Source organism: Paramisgurnus dabryanus, chromosome 12 (genome assembly GCF_030506205.2).
Source record: "Paramisgurnus dabryanus chromosome 12, PD_genome_1.1, whole genome shotgun sequence".
Taxonomy (NCBI): Eukaryota; Metazoa; Chordata; class Actinopteri; order Cypriniformes; family Cobitidae; genus Paramisgurnus; species Paramisgurnus dabryanus.
The window spans coordinates 12,514,391-12,529,163 of NC_133348.1; the positions used below are offsets into that span (position 1 = coordinate 12,514,391).

Genomic DNA, 14,773 nt, shown 5'->3' on the forward strand with positions numbered 1-14,773 from the left:
GTGCGTACTTAAGACTTTTAGTAAGATCGCAGTTTTATAAATGAGACCCCAGATTCAGAACGGTTATTAAAACATACACAGAATTTTAAATGTTTTTGTAGCTTGTTTTTTATAAATTGGGTAAAAGCCATCTAGTGCAGACCACCGTAAAAACTCATCAGGAAAGCGTCATTGGCAGGGAAATGTTTTCTCTTAATTGACGAAATAACTCGTCAATGGTGGGGAAAGCATTAATGTAACAACATTGTTTTTGTTTTATATACATATATATACATATTAAACATGACACAATTACAAAAACCCACAGAAACTTTGATGAACAACAGATGCCTTTATTTGAAAACTGCCCTGCTACATACAGTGGACTTCTTACAAAATATTAATTCAAAAATGACCTTTAGGACAAAAAATGTTGCATTAAAAATAAGGTCAGTATAAAATTTCATGCACTTACAAAGGCAGCATTTTATTATTGCTTGTATAAATATATAATCTCATTATTATAGTGTACCCTGATTTACTGTTCACTACTGTTTCTCCGAGTCAAACCCTACAAATGACAAAACGCATGAACTCAGAGGCTACACGCTGCTGATGTGATCATTCATTAAAGTTTTGTGTTAATAACATTTTCCACAAAATCTGCACATTCCCTTTCTAAAGATCAATTCAAAGTGCATGCAGCAACTATTTTAAATGCTTTACCAATAAAAAAACATCAACCATTTTACTGAGATGAAATGTTGATCATTTTGGACTAAAAGAAATAAGCTGGACTGTTTACGCCTTATAATGCATGAATAGGTTTGGCCCCAAGAGACTTCATAAAGTTTTTATCTTTGCATTAAGATTGATTCACACAAGAATGATAATTCTGTCATTCACCATCATATAAGTGGAGCACAAAAACACAAATATTGAATATTAAATTTAGCTGTCCAGCATCAAAAGGAAAGTACCAAAACATACAACATGTGTTTTATATTTCACACTAAAAAGATTTGAATCAGATCATTTGTTCATAAATCAAACATTTGTATTTCTCTAATGAACACAAAGATTTTGGACAGCTGCACAGAGATTGTGAGTCAACAAAACCAGACACAAATTCATCACATGTGTCACAACAGAAAAGTCATATGAATAAATAATGTCAGAATTCTCATTTTTGTGTCAACAACTTTAACATGATGTGCTTATTTCATGTTGACAATGTGACACAACTTCGTGCCCCTTTGGGAGTCAACGCAAGATGATCTCAATCTCTCCATCACAATAAACAACATACGGCATTTACAAATAGACTTAGAAAAATATCATCTCTGCTTCATAGTTCATCTGGTAAGAAAAACAATCATTTCATCTTTTCTCATACAATCATTTGTTGTGATCTCACCTGGACAGAAAATCCAGAGACCTTAAATGATCTTTCAAAAACATCCCTCGGTCAATAATCACACGTCATGAGTCCAACTGTTTGCATGACCCTCCAAAAGCCCAAATCTCGTGCACATCATCAAACGTTTAGTAATACTGTCATGAAACCTTGAAGCTGTCCAAAAAAAAAGACTGACACGCTTCAGTACTGCAAATTAAATCTAAAATATTTAGAGGTAAAGTTTGCTGCTTATAAATAAAGTTTTGCTGTAGATGAATCTGTTTAGCTGTGACTGCTGCCATGACTAACTTTAATAAACCACCAACCTTTTCCCTTTTTTGTGTACCAACATTTGTAGAGAAAACTAAGTTAATAAAGACTTCATGAAATCGCTTTCACACAGCTGATCCTACACATAGACATAAAACGGCAAGATCTACACTAGGAAACAAACCTGAAGTCTGAATAAAACATAAATCTGTATCGGCTATTATGCGACAAATTAAGACAGTACATATGAGTAGTGACTATTACAAACACTGTTACAGATATATGAACCACGTTAGGACATAAACTAAATACTCAACTCTCATGAGATCTACAAGAAACAAAACATACAAATAGAAAAAAAAACGAAATGCCACCGGTGGGGTGAAATCTGTGCAATAATAAAGAAGAGCATCATCTCGAGTGATGAAGATCTTCGTACCAATGCCAAGAGCCAACATGCAGATCCACGGCCTATGTAGGACACAGCACTGAAAGAACAGAGAGGATTGGATGAATGAGCTTTCAGTCTTCAAACAAAAGCCAATCACGAGCATTTCAGATGAAATCTTTACAGAATTTAAATAATTTAGACGAACACCACAAGTAAGCAACGATGAGCAGCATAAGATAAAACATACAATTATTGCATTATCACAAGTATTGTGTAGATTTAGGGGATGTGCACACCAAAGGCGGACGCCGGCTGCCAGCTTTTTTCAGCTGAGCACTTTTATCTGCTTTTTATCAGTCGTTTGTCCCGCCCCCCCTTCACTGTGATTGGACGGCCGAGTGAGAAGTGACATTGACGAGCTGTGCTTTTCACTCAAAGTTAAATATTTTCCAACTCTCGGCGCTCAGCTTGTAAACACATAAGCCAGCGTAAATGATTTGGTGTGCACGCCCGCTAAGATTTACAGCTGCAACTGTAGCTTAACTGGTCGAGCGCTGCATTAGGGCCGTGCAATTTATCATTTTTAATTTTCAATAAAAAAAATTAGGGATGCACCGATACCGATACTGGTATCGGCCTCGATACCACATTTTCTAAAGTACTTGTACTCGTTAAAAGTCCCCCGATACCTGGAATCGATACCACAGTCTGAGAAATGTCTATTTTTGAGCGGCGTGTAAGGGGTTAATGCCTCGTGTTGTCCAAAGAGGCAGAGTTAACAACAAACTGGAAAACTAGTCCTTTGTTTTTTTGTTAAATTATATGACTAAAGCTGTTACCTGTAAATTTAAATAATGTTTTTTTATAAAGTACTCGGTATCGGTATCGGCAAGTACTGAAATGCAAGTACTCGTACTCGTATTCCAAAAAAGTGGTATCGGTGCATCCCTAAAAAAAATTTATTCAAACAATTACAAAAACAAGATAAACGAGGTAAAATAATTATTGTGTGCTTGCGTGTTGCTGGACTGATGTGTTTGTTAGGCACTTCGAAGGCACCACTGCTGTGACACATATAGCCTATTGCAACACTTGCTTAATAAAAAGTTGAAATGAATGCACATTTTCAAAGTCACAGAGTAATCGCGGTAAACAACCGTGATTATAATTTTTCCCATAATCAAGCAGCCCTAAAAATGTCACGGTGCGTTCACACAGGGCGTAAGCGGTAACGCTTCCCATTCACTTTTAATTGACGTCATGCGTTGCCGAACTGAATTGTGGTTTCGTCGGCACCACGTCATTGTCGTTGCTCGCGGCAGAAATTGAAGATTTCTCAATAGGGGTGTGCATTGGCACTGCCCTGACAATTCAATTCAATTACGATTCACCAGGTAACGATTCAATTCAATTCGCTTCTACAATGCATTGCGATGCATCAGAATTCTACTGTACACAACAACGCACATTTTTCATCAGTCAAGTAGTAAAGTCAAGTGCAACTATTCTCAACAAAAACGGAAGCTTAGCAGCTTTAAAACAATGACAATTATATACCCGAGATGAGAATTTTACACAGAGCGCAAGTCTTGTCTAGTTTCCCATTAACTTCGTAGAATCCGAAATGTGCCCATATGTTTGCTTTCCATGGAAAAGGGTGCGTTTTTATTGTCCACTCGAGGCCAGAAAATAAACGGTGACATAATCCATTATGGCACTTTGCTGCATTGATGCTGAATCGGGCTTGCGCGCATTGCGATGCATTGCCGAATCGATTATTGTTGACACCCCTATTTCTCAACTTTTTAAGCGGCAACGTGTGCGCCAGCCAATCAGATCGCCTCATGCAAATAGCCTAGGTAGAGCCAACCAATTACATTTATGGAAGACCGGAGAATGTGTAGCGGCCACTGTGATTGGCTGTTGGCCACGCTTCAGACAAGCCTTCAGTCAAGCGTTAACGCTTCTGTCCCGTGTGAACGCACCGTGACGTATAGCTTGAATGCACTGTCGTTTTGGTATATGCATCTACCAAATGCATAAATGTGACCCTGGACCACAAAACCAGTCATAAAGGTCATTATTTTTTATTAAGATTTATACCATGAAAGATGGTACAACTGTTTGAAAAATCAGGGGACATTTCACAAGACTTTTTTTAAGATGTCAAATAAATCTTTGGTGTCCCCAGAGTACGTATGTGAAGTTTTAGCTCAAAGTATCATATAGATTATTTATTATAGAAAGTGAGGAAAAATTTGTCATTTTGGTGTGTCATTTAACATGCAAATGAGTTGATCTCTTGACTAAATGGCAGTGGCGTAGTTGGATAGTGCAGATAAAGGGGTGGTATTATCCCCTTCTGACATCATAAGGGGAGCCGAATTTCAATGACCTATTTTTTACATGCTTGCAGAGAATGGTTTACCAAAACTAAGTTACTGGGTTGATCTTTTTTACATTTTCTAGGTTGATAAAAGCACTGGGGACCCATTTATAGCACTGAAAAAGTCAGATTTTCATGGTATGTCCCCTTAAAAGTTGTCCAAATAAAGTCCTTGGGAACATAAATTACTAGCAATAAATACATTTTTGATACATTTATGGTAGGGATATGAACAAAATATCTTCATGTTTACTTATTATCCAAATGATTTTTGGCATAAAAAATGTATAATTTTGACCCATACAATAGAATGTATTGTTGGCTACTGCTAAAAATGTACCCATGCTACTTATCCAGGGTCACAAATATAAATGTACGTTGCGGTTTTCTTGCACAGGATGAAAAACATTTACTAACACAAAGACGACAACGCACACAACACAAACTCGGGCTGCATTTACACTGCACAGATCGGTTTGAAAGCACGCCAGGTATTTTGACACACATATGGTCCAAAGTAGATATTTTAAGATCAGATATCTGTCAGCTTGTTTTTGTGGTGATATATTGCAGTGTAAATGAAGCGACAGCACAATCCTCTAGTGATATTTCCCACATCAACACACCTCTGTCTCCTGTTCTCTCACACCAGAGCTAAACGCAGCGAGAACCAAACCAAACCAAACATTATAAACGCACACATGCAGGATCCGACCCATAAGTGTGATTCTGATGTCTGATGTACCTTTGAGGATGTAGTCGGTCAGAAGAGCAGGAACGGTCTCGCTGTCCTCACGCATGGCATGAAGAACTACACACAAAGATACACACATTCATACATGTACACATGGTATGCGTTACTAGTTATTAACAGCTATTACACACAAACAACTGAGCATGACTTACTCTTGGTCAGAATCTGAAGATCTTCTACAGACGGGGCTCTACTGCTCCCATCATACGGGATCACTGTTGTCAAATACTGAAAAGATACCAAGAGAACAAACATATATAATTCATTACTCATTTTTCATAACCAGTTTTTGTTGGTGAAGCCTAAAAACAAACTTAAAGTAGCAGATAGTAGTAGAAGTAGTAGTTTACTGGATCAATGCTCGTATTTGAAACATTCAATTTAAATATATAAATACGAGAACATGAATAAAACATCAATTTCAAAAATATTTCTCTTAAACATTATCATTTAATTTACATTTTTATTAAACTAACAAAATTGAAAACACCCAAACAGTTGCTAGATATGTCATTAGTCCCTTTTTTGTAAAAAAAAAAGGGTCTAAGTCGCTAAATTTAGCATAAAGTAGCTAAGTAGGCATCACTGCCTCAGACACTTTCTCTTATCAGGGTTCCCACACCTTAGTTAACTTCAAATTCAAGGATCTTTCAAGGACTTTCCAGGTTCAATACCCTCAAATTCAAGGACTAAATGTGGGGACACATTTCAAGTGAGAGCAAGGTTACATCGTGTTACCTTTAAAGATACATTGTTACAGTTCCCTTTCGAGGGAACTCGCGCTGCGTCACTGCGGTGACACTTTGGGGACGCCTCCAGGGGTAAGTGCGTCTGAATGTGTATATCAAATTCAACCAATGGTGAGGCTTAACGACAAAGACAGGGAGACGCGGGAGCCAGGAAGTATATCGCTATCTGAAATATTGCCAAAGACGAAGTTACAGGGACGCAGGAAGTATGGCAAGGGAGACGCATCGTCTCGTTCCCTTCTCAGGGAACAACAGTTACATACGTAACCCGAGACGTTTTCATGTGTCAAACACAACTATGCAAAAAAGCATTTTGGTATGAATCAACATTCGCATACAGAAGATACAGTTTAGCACGTGTGCTTAAAAAGTTTAGAATTTTATGATATAATCCTACACTACACAGGGAATAATCTGGATTTTTTTTCCAGAAAACTTCTTGAATAAAATAGATTCAAGCACTTTCAATGACCTGTCTCTATGTATGTATTTTCAAAAACTTCCCAGGGCCTTTAATTTTTCCCACCAGATTCACAAACTTTCAAGGAACCGTAGGAACCCTGCTGTTACATAAACAAGCAAACTCCACCAACTGATTAAAGGTGACAGAGAAAACGTAAAAAATCTGTAAAATTTTGGTCTGTCGAAGATTACATTCTTTTGAGTGGAAGCAAAAGCAGCAAATCAGCATCAAGTGCTTGCATTTCATAATGAGGTTGCCAGTTAAGCCCAAAGGAAAACCAAATAGGTGCAAAACCACGCGTTTAAAATAGGGTTGTAATGGTATGAAATGTTCACGGTATTATAATCGTCTCAGAAACTATCACGGTAAGAAAATAATGTACTTTTTAGACCAAAAATATCAAATTAAAGTGATTTTGTGCATAAAACAAGCCAAAAAATCTGCCAATGGGGTAAGCAAAAATCTTGAACATTTTTGAACAACACTACACGGCATAAAATGACTTTCAAGAAAAAAAATCTTGTTATTTTTGTCTTGTTTTCAGTACAAAATATCTGAAAAATTCTTAAATTAAGATGCTTTTTCTTGATGAGCAAAACGACCCAAGAAAATAAGTCTAGTTTTAAGACCAAAAATATCAAATTTAAGTGATTTTGTGCATAAAACAAGCTAAAAAAAATCTGCCAATGGGGTAAGCAAATTTTTCTTGAATTTAGTATTTTTGGAAAATGTTCAAGATTTTTTTGCTTATCGCATTGGCAGATTTTTTTTGCTTGTTTTATGCACAAAATCACTTAAATTTTATATTTTTGGTCTGAAAACTAGACTTATTTTCTTGGGTCATTTTGCTCATCAAGAAAAAGCATCTTAATTTAAAAATGTTTAGATCTTTTTACTCAAAACAAGACAAAAATACTAGGACATTTTTTCTTGAAATTTTTTTTTGCCAGTGTAATAAAAAAAAGAAAAATTGCTTACTCTTTGATATTTTTACTGAGAACAAGACAAAAATACTAAGAAAATTTTTACTTGAAAATAATTTTTTGCAGTGCCTGAAATAAAAGAAAACAAAAAGTGAACTTTACATTTTAATTGGATTTGTCACCATTTCTGTGTGAGCATTAATAAAGACTTTTAAAAAATATATTTGCAGTTTCCTCGTCACGTTTGCGTTTTAATATTGGCAGTCTTGCCTCACAATTGTAGTGAAAATGAAATGTCAAATCATCAATAAAATTTAATTTTTCAATTTTTGCACATATTTTGTGTACCTTATATTTTGTGTATGTTTTCTATAATAAAATGATAAATCTGGTTTTAATTTCACTTTTATCACTAATTAATTTAGTTAAACTTATCAGAAAAAATCCATAAATGAATACTTGCTTTAACTAGTAAACTTTCAATACTATACTTAAAAAAGCATCAGATGCATGGTATGAGATGTGTGCCTGATCAGACAGAATTGTCTTGATGTCTGAATGCAAAGATCTGCACGGGTCCAACGAAATTACCCAAATCAGTTTTTCCCGAACCTGACTTGCATAAATCATAAAAAAAAACAACCAGAAACAAACTTGACAAAATCCGAGTTCGACCTGACCCAGATTGCAATTTTTTTAACCCGACTGGACCTGAATGTAAACGGCACTGAGGTGTGTGAAGTCTGCATCCCCGAACGCACCAGTCAGAGAGAAAGAAACCCCAGTGGCCTTGCAACTGATTTCTGTTCCGTTGTTATCTGACAACGACGACACCAAGGTAACCACTAAAATGTGCATTCAAAATTGATTGACAGGTCTGGCTCAACAAAAACTCAACGACCACTCAGGTCTCGAGTCGGACCTCGGGTTTTCGTATCTAAGTGGACCCGTGAAGACCTCTAATCTGCGCTCTGTAATGATGTCATATAAACCAGGCTTTAGTACAGCAAGTGACTAGCGAACAAAGTAAATACAGCTCTTACGGTTCCTGGCACGTGCGATCGATCGGATCGCGTTACTCCTTGTGTGCTCTTTATCTTCCTTTTCTTCTTCAGCAGCTCGCGATGTTCTTTCTGTCGATTCTGTACTTCGATAAGAGCCGAGATGAATGTGTTCTTCACCTCCTTCTCGAAGTCCAGCTCCTCTCGCATGGCCAGCTGATCGATTAGCTCCTCTGAGAAACCACGAATCTGCCTCTCCATCTCCTCCAGACGCTCCAGCAGCTCGGACGCACGCAGACCATGCAACCCTGAGACAGACACATATACAAAGAGAGAGATAATGTAATCGCTTTACATTGGACACATCACCGGACACACACAAGCGCAGTACTTACGTTCCTCACAGCTGCTGCTGGATGTAGACTGTGTGAGTTTGTGTAAGTCATGGGGCATCACCGAGAGGTCAAATTGAGACGGGTTCTCGTGTTCCTCACCATCTGGAGACTGCTGCATGATCTCCTCAATTTCCTCTATAACCTGATCAACAAACAGGTAACACGGTGTAAGTTTTGCTTGAAATGTAATCCTGTCAACCAGGCTTATAGATAAAATATTGCAATGTAAACTTATACGTGTGCGAGTGTGTACCTGTTCAGCAGTAAACAGTGGCTCCTCGTTCACACATGAGATGATGATGGTGTGCATGTCCATCTGATCTCTGAGGTCCTCATCATCAGACAGGTCAAGATTACTGACCTCCACCCGCTAAAACAAACAGCAGGTATGTTAAGTTTTATCGGTACGGACAGAAGGACCATTAAGATGGAGGGATGGTCTTACCTGTTGTGGTTGAAGGTTCAGTGTGGGGAGGTGCAGCGAACGAGTGCGAGATGTTTTCCAGTCCACTGGCATTACATTGCCATAGTTCTTTGTCAAAGCATTCCAGATCCTAAAAGACATGAAAAAACATATATTATGTAAACAAAAAGTTTTATTCTGCAAATGATTAGTCACATCTTATCGTGCGGCAGCACTAGTTTACATAGTTTAAGGTAAAAAAAACCACATATCGTACATTATTGTTGCTTCTCCATGCCCTGCTTTTCTGAAACACATAGATTTTTACAAAGCTCATCGCTCTGAAAAGTAGTGGTGCAACGGATCGCAGTTGATCCGTGAACCGTACGGATCACGACCCACGGTTCGGCTCGCATGTGATTCGCGGATTAATACGCAAATTTAAATAGGGAAAGTTTATAATTTGTAAGTGTTATAAAGGTTTGCAAATGTTAACATTCAATTGATTTTAAACAGTTTAACTGCAAAACGGCGCTAAAGTGATCAGTTTACTTTGCGCACAAACGCACGCGTGCGGTTGAATGCGTCCGGTCCAGCTCGAGTAAAAGCTCTGGCTGCCCATACAACGACGCTTAGAAAAGTTGTAGTGGACGCTCTGACGCTCGAATGCATTCTCTGAACTCCTCTCAGGCGGAGGTTTCCGCCTTCCGATTGGTTGCCGGTGAACATTTCCGCCTTCCGATTGGTTGCCGCCGAACCGCGTCATATCTCATTACCATAAAGTTGAGCTGATTTCAACTCTCCTCGACGCTCACGCTGTACATGACGCGCCGCGCCGCTGCTCGCCGGAGCTCGCTGCCGGCTCTCATTGAAAATGAATGACTTCCGGACACTTTGACGCTCTCGCCGGTGGCGGTCTGAATGCACAGTAAGACGTAATCATCCTTCAAAGATCAGAACTCTTGATGTTTAAATTTCAGAGAGTTGCGCTACTCTCTCTCATACTGTAGTGTATTAAAATACATTTGGCTAATAGAGCAATGAAAAACAACGTAACGTTTTTATGTGGGACGACTGTAATGCTGCGCCGTCTGTAATTCACCCTTTGTCTGTGTCTGTGCGCTCGTTTAAGGGGACTCGGTAGTGCACAAACAGAGAGATGCAGTCTGTGCACATTTGGTCTTAAAGAGACAGTAAGCTCAATTGACCTACTTAAGTCTGTGTCATTAATGTTAATCAAACAACCCAAGACAAAGAGAAAATCACTTCTGAAGCTTTAAAAAAATAATAATTACATTTAATTAATATAAATGCAGTGTTATTATTCATTTGATTTCTGTAACTAATGATTTTAGACCTTACTTAATGTGCAACCTTGTTCTTTTTATAAATGTTTGTAATTTCTTGATTTGTTATTAGAATTTTCCCATACTTTTTTTTTTGCTGATCCGAAAAATGATCCGATCCGTGCCTCAAAATCCGTAATATGATCCGAACCGTGAGTTTTGTGACCCGTTGCACCCCTACTGAAAAGCGCAGTGTGCTCTTATTGGCAGGCTTACCAGTGCATTGTGATTGGCCGAATACCTCAAACGTGCAAAGAAAATATTACCTTATAGGGAATATCAGCTTCCAAAGCACTAGGGCTGCACGATAAATTGCATACGATTGTCATGGGCATCTCGTCGGTAAAGCCGGTTCCTTTAATAGTAGTAAATCGCATCGCCTGCTTTCAGATGGAGCAGCATTTACTACACAAAGCCGTAGTTCACTGACAATCAAGGCAATTTTGCATTTATTATCGTGGACGTATCGCCTGCGATAATAAATGCTATATTGCCCAGCTTCAGTCAGTTTCTTTGCGTATACATTTTGGTGGTGTTATGCAAATCTTCCCACACAGTGACATAAATATGTGGGGGCGTGTTTATAAGAGGCGTGTTAGTAAGGCATGGATGAGCCTTCACTTTTACTGAGGTGTCAAATTCGCGTCTATTTTGCCGCTTGAAAATTTTGAGTTTACTTGCTTCATTCGCGTGTAAAAAGCCGCGGTGAAATTCTAGTCATCGAGACATTCACGCGGAAATTCGCATAATGGGAGGGGGTTCTGCGACTCTGCTCGCTTCCTGTAATCACGTCACTACTAGAGCAAGCACCTGATTGGTTAACGCGGCGTGTTTTTCCGCCAAAGTTAAAATTTTTCAACTTGTGCGTTTCCCGCGGCACCGCTCAATTTGCAAGAATGAGGCAAAATCACGTATACCACGCCGTGCTAAACGCCTCAGTCACGCGTCTTTACATTGACTTAACATTGAAATCACTCGCGCTTAACGCCTCTACCGCGGCTGGTCTAAACGCAGCATTAGAAAGAATAGGTGTGTTCGACTTCATGCGACGCTGCGCAGACCGATCGGCGGCTGACTTGAAGCAGTGCATGCCGGTTAGAAACCGTGTCCGATTTGAGCTGGCGCTGAAGGCATTTGACTGTGACGTATGGTTTTAAAGTACCGCAAGAGTGTTTCGGGAGTAGCCGGCTGGTTTTAAACAATCTTAATCACTTTATTCGTGATAAAAAAATAGGAAACACGGCACACACGTCACTACGGCAAGCAGCAAGTGTCCGACTTGATGGCTCCGTCTTCCAAGTCCTCCCTCGACTGCAAGCAGCAAATCTCAGCGATCCGTCTGCGCAGCTCCAGATGAACTCGAACACGCCTAATATCTCTTTGAGTTTGAGATTTTAATCTTTGCGACTTTACAGATCTTCTATATGCATGAACAGCTTTCAACACTCGAAAGACGAAGGAAAACATGAAATCACATCACATGACCCCTTTAAGTCATGATAACTTGTAATGTAGTCAAGACAACCTAAACTGAGGACTGCATTAGCTTACATCCCAGCAAACTAACAGCTAAATGATGTGCATGTGAATGTGAACACGATCATTGAAAGATTTCTTATGTTTCACAAAGTTGATGTGTGCAGGTTATTGCTCCATACAATGAAGACAGTGAGTGATATTGCAGCACATCCTTTTCTATTATTTGTTGTCATTTCTAGTATGATGGAGCAAAAAAGCTTAAACTATCGAGTTTGTCAAATCACTATGAATAGAGAAAAAATGGATGTACTACCCCAGCCTAGAAATATGCCACGTGTTCATGTTGTGAATATGTTAGATGTACTATGGCAGTACTGGTAGAGTGATGGTTAGATGGTAAAGCCAATAAGCCATATTAGTTAGATACATGCCATGACAGCACTGATATCATATTTACAAATATGATATAAATTGTTTTTTAAAATAATATCACAGTACTGATCACACGCCAAAAATATTGTAAAAGTGATTTTGTTTTCAACTGGACTCTAACTTTAACGTGACCTTTACAAAGGAAATAAACAATATTGTCGCCTTTAAACTAAACAGTACAGTTTAATTTGAAAATATTATATAAAACTCGTAATCTAAGTGCAATTTCGGCTATGTTTTTGTTACTCACTCGTCGTCGCGCAGCAGCTCGCGCTCACTCACAGCGCGCACACAGACATCCGTGCACGAGCTGTTGCTGCTCGGGGGCGGAAAGCTGGCGCTCAAAGTCTCGTCGAAAGACACAAAGTTCGGGACTTCCGTTGAGCACTCCGGCACCGCGGTCCAGCCATGTGGTGAATCGGCAGCTTTAAACTCGTTAAAATCCTCCCAGTCTTCATCGAGCGGAATGACCGGGACCGCCATCACTGCGGCGGCCGACGGTCTGACGAAACGCGCATGCGCTGTCGGTATGGAGGCCCGAGAGGGCGGTGCGCTTGTGACGTAAGCATAAGCGAGTCATGAAAGCCTTACCTTTTCGTTTACTTGCTAATACTTGTTGTAAAATATTTTATTATTAAACGATGGAAGAAAAATTATAACATGAAATACTCTCAAATAAAAACTCTCAAAAACTTGAAATAAAAAATAACGCTTTCAGTCTTGGAGGAACAAAATAAGTGATTAATTGTTTTAATGTATGTAAAATAATCAATTCTCAATGCTGATATAATGTAAAAGTTTACTTTCCTAAATACTGTTTAATATAATATTTCTTATTTACACCAGTAGCTTTATTTAAAAGTGCCAGAAGTTGTAGCAAGACATTATATGTATGTGTTTGTGTGTGTGTTAGTGCTGTCAAAATATTAATCGCGATTAAACGCATACAAAATAAGTTTGTTTTTGCATAATATTTGTGTGTGCACTGTGTGTAATTATTTTGTATATATAAATACACACATACATGTTATTTATGGAAATATTTTTTATCTATATATAATATATACAAATCTAAATAAATAAATAAATGTGTGTGTGTGTAAAAGTTTCTTAAATACATACATGCATGCGTGTATTTATATTTAACTTTATCTAGTTTAATTATGATGCTGTTGACAGTTATATATAGCCTTCCTTTTTGCTTATAGTTTTTTTTGGTAGTAGTTAGAAATTAATTTGTAACTATAAAACCACTATGATCTTGAGCCTCAGTAATTTCAAGTACTTTGCTCTGTTTAAAAACCCTGAATTTTTTATTGAAAATATGCATACATAACACATCTCCTACACAACAATACAAAACAGTACAATCACTTTTGAAATAACACGTATAATGCAAATGAATCCCCTGGGATACAGGAGTTGTCATGAAAAAGTCACCCCTCACGCTCTCTACGGCATAACACTTCAAATTTACAGTCACACATAAAAGCAGGACCCCTGCTTAAAAAAAAGAGACTCTTGCATTTGGTTAGAGTTCACAAACCCCACAGTACAAGAGTAACAACACCGCCCCATAAGCACGTTCAGCATTAATGTGTCAACTACTGTTTTGATCAGACTTGTTTCTATATTTAAAAAATAAGACCAGCTAAAGAAACAGCTTTCATGTCAGCTAAATAAGTGATAAAATGCATCACAGTGCACAAGCTTCAGCCTGGTTTCAGCAGCAACCAATTAGATTTTTTTGCTTATGGCACAATACAGTACTCGGGTAATAGGCGAAATTCAATCAAAACCCCAAACCAAGCTATTCCCAAGTTGCTTTATAAGTGTTAATGACCGATTCAATAATCTTTCCTGATCCCACTGTAGATGTTACATATCAAAACTAGGGATGCACCAATACAAAATTACTGTGCCAATACCGATATTCGATTACTTAGAATGAAATACCGATACCAATTGTTTTGCTTTATACGCCTTGTTTCATAATCATAAAAATCCAAATAGTGCAAGAGCATACAAACTGCAATTCTGTTTTCGCTGTGACCAAATTTAAAATAATGACAAAAATGCGTTTTATCTGCCGATTATAGGCCGATATATATCGGTGAATCCCCAAACAAAACCTATTTAAAAAAACTTTACTTAACTGAATTATTCATTGAAAAGTCCTATAAGCAAATATTACTTTCAAGTAATTGCTTTAGTATTAAAGCTATTAATTTAAAACACTGATCATGTTGAACCCCTCCTATTAAAACATATCTCTAATAAAATGTTTATGGTAAATCTGTGGTTTTGGCATAACTTTAGAAAACCATCACAATTTAAGTTTATGTGAAGGGAAATAATCTCAATTTCAATTTGAAGATTAGATGCGAGTAAAAGATCAAGGCG

At 38.0% G+C, this 14,773-nt stretch overlaps 1 protein-coding gene across 2 annotated transcripts; it reads right to left on the minus strand.

Annotated features, from left to right (window-relative positions):
- Nucleotides 1-311: 311 nt before the first annotated feature.
- fez2b (fasciculation and elongation protein zeta 2b) lies at nucleotides 312-12,880 on the minus strand. 2 transcript variants are annotated; one of them, XM_065256382.1, is made up of 8 exons: nucleotides 12,621-12,880; nucleotides 9,156-9,264; nucleotides 8,964-9,080; nucleotides 8,711-8,852; nucleotides 8,358-8,623; nucleotides 5,332-5,407; nucleotides 5,171-5,236; nucleotides 312-2,136 (listed from the first exon to the last, which is right to left on the minus strand). In XM_065256382.1, the coding sequence occupies exons 1-8, from the start codon at nucleotides 12,851-12,853 to the stop codon at nucleotides 2,120-2,122; spliced, it is 1,026 nt and encodes a 341-aa protein (XP_065112454.1). In that variant the 5' UTR covers nucleotides 12,854-12,880; the 3' UTR covers nucleotides 312-2,119. The 2 variants fall into 2 exon arrangements, with proteins under 2 accessions (XP_065112454.1, XP_065112455.1); XM_065256383.1 differs by lacking the exon at nucleotides 312-2,136 and adding an exon at nucleotides 5,054-5,079.
- Between the last annotated feature and the right edge of the window lie 1,893 nt (nucleotides 12,881-14,773).

Coding starts and splice junctions, on each gene's coding strand:
- fez2b (XM_065256382.1), bottom strand. CDS start 12,853: ATGGCGGTCCCGGTCATTCCGCTCGATGAAGACTGGGAGGATTTTAAC. Junction 9,265..12,620: donor GAGCTGCTGCGCGACGACGA/GTGAGTAACAAA, acceptor CATGTCTTTTAG/GATCTGGAATGCTTTGACAA. Junction 5,408..8,357: donor GATCGCACGTGCCAGGAACC/GTAAGAGCTGTA, acceptor GTATCTTTTCAG/TATTTGACAACAGTGATCCC.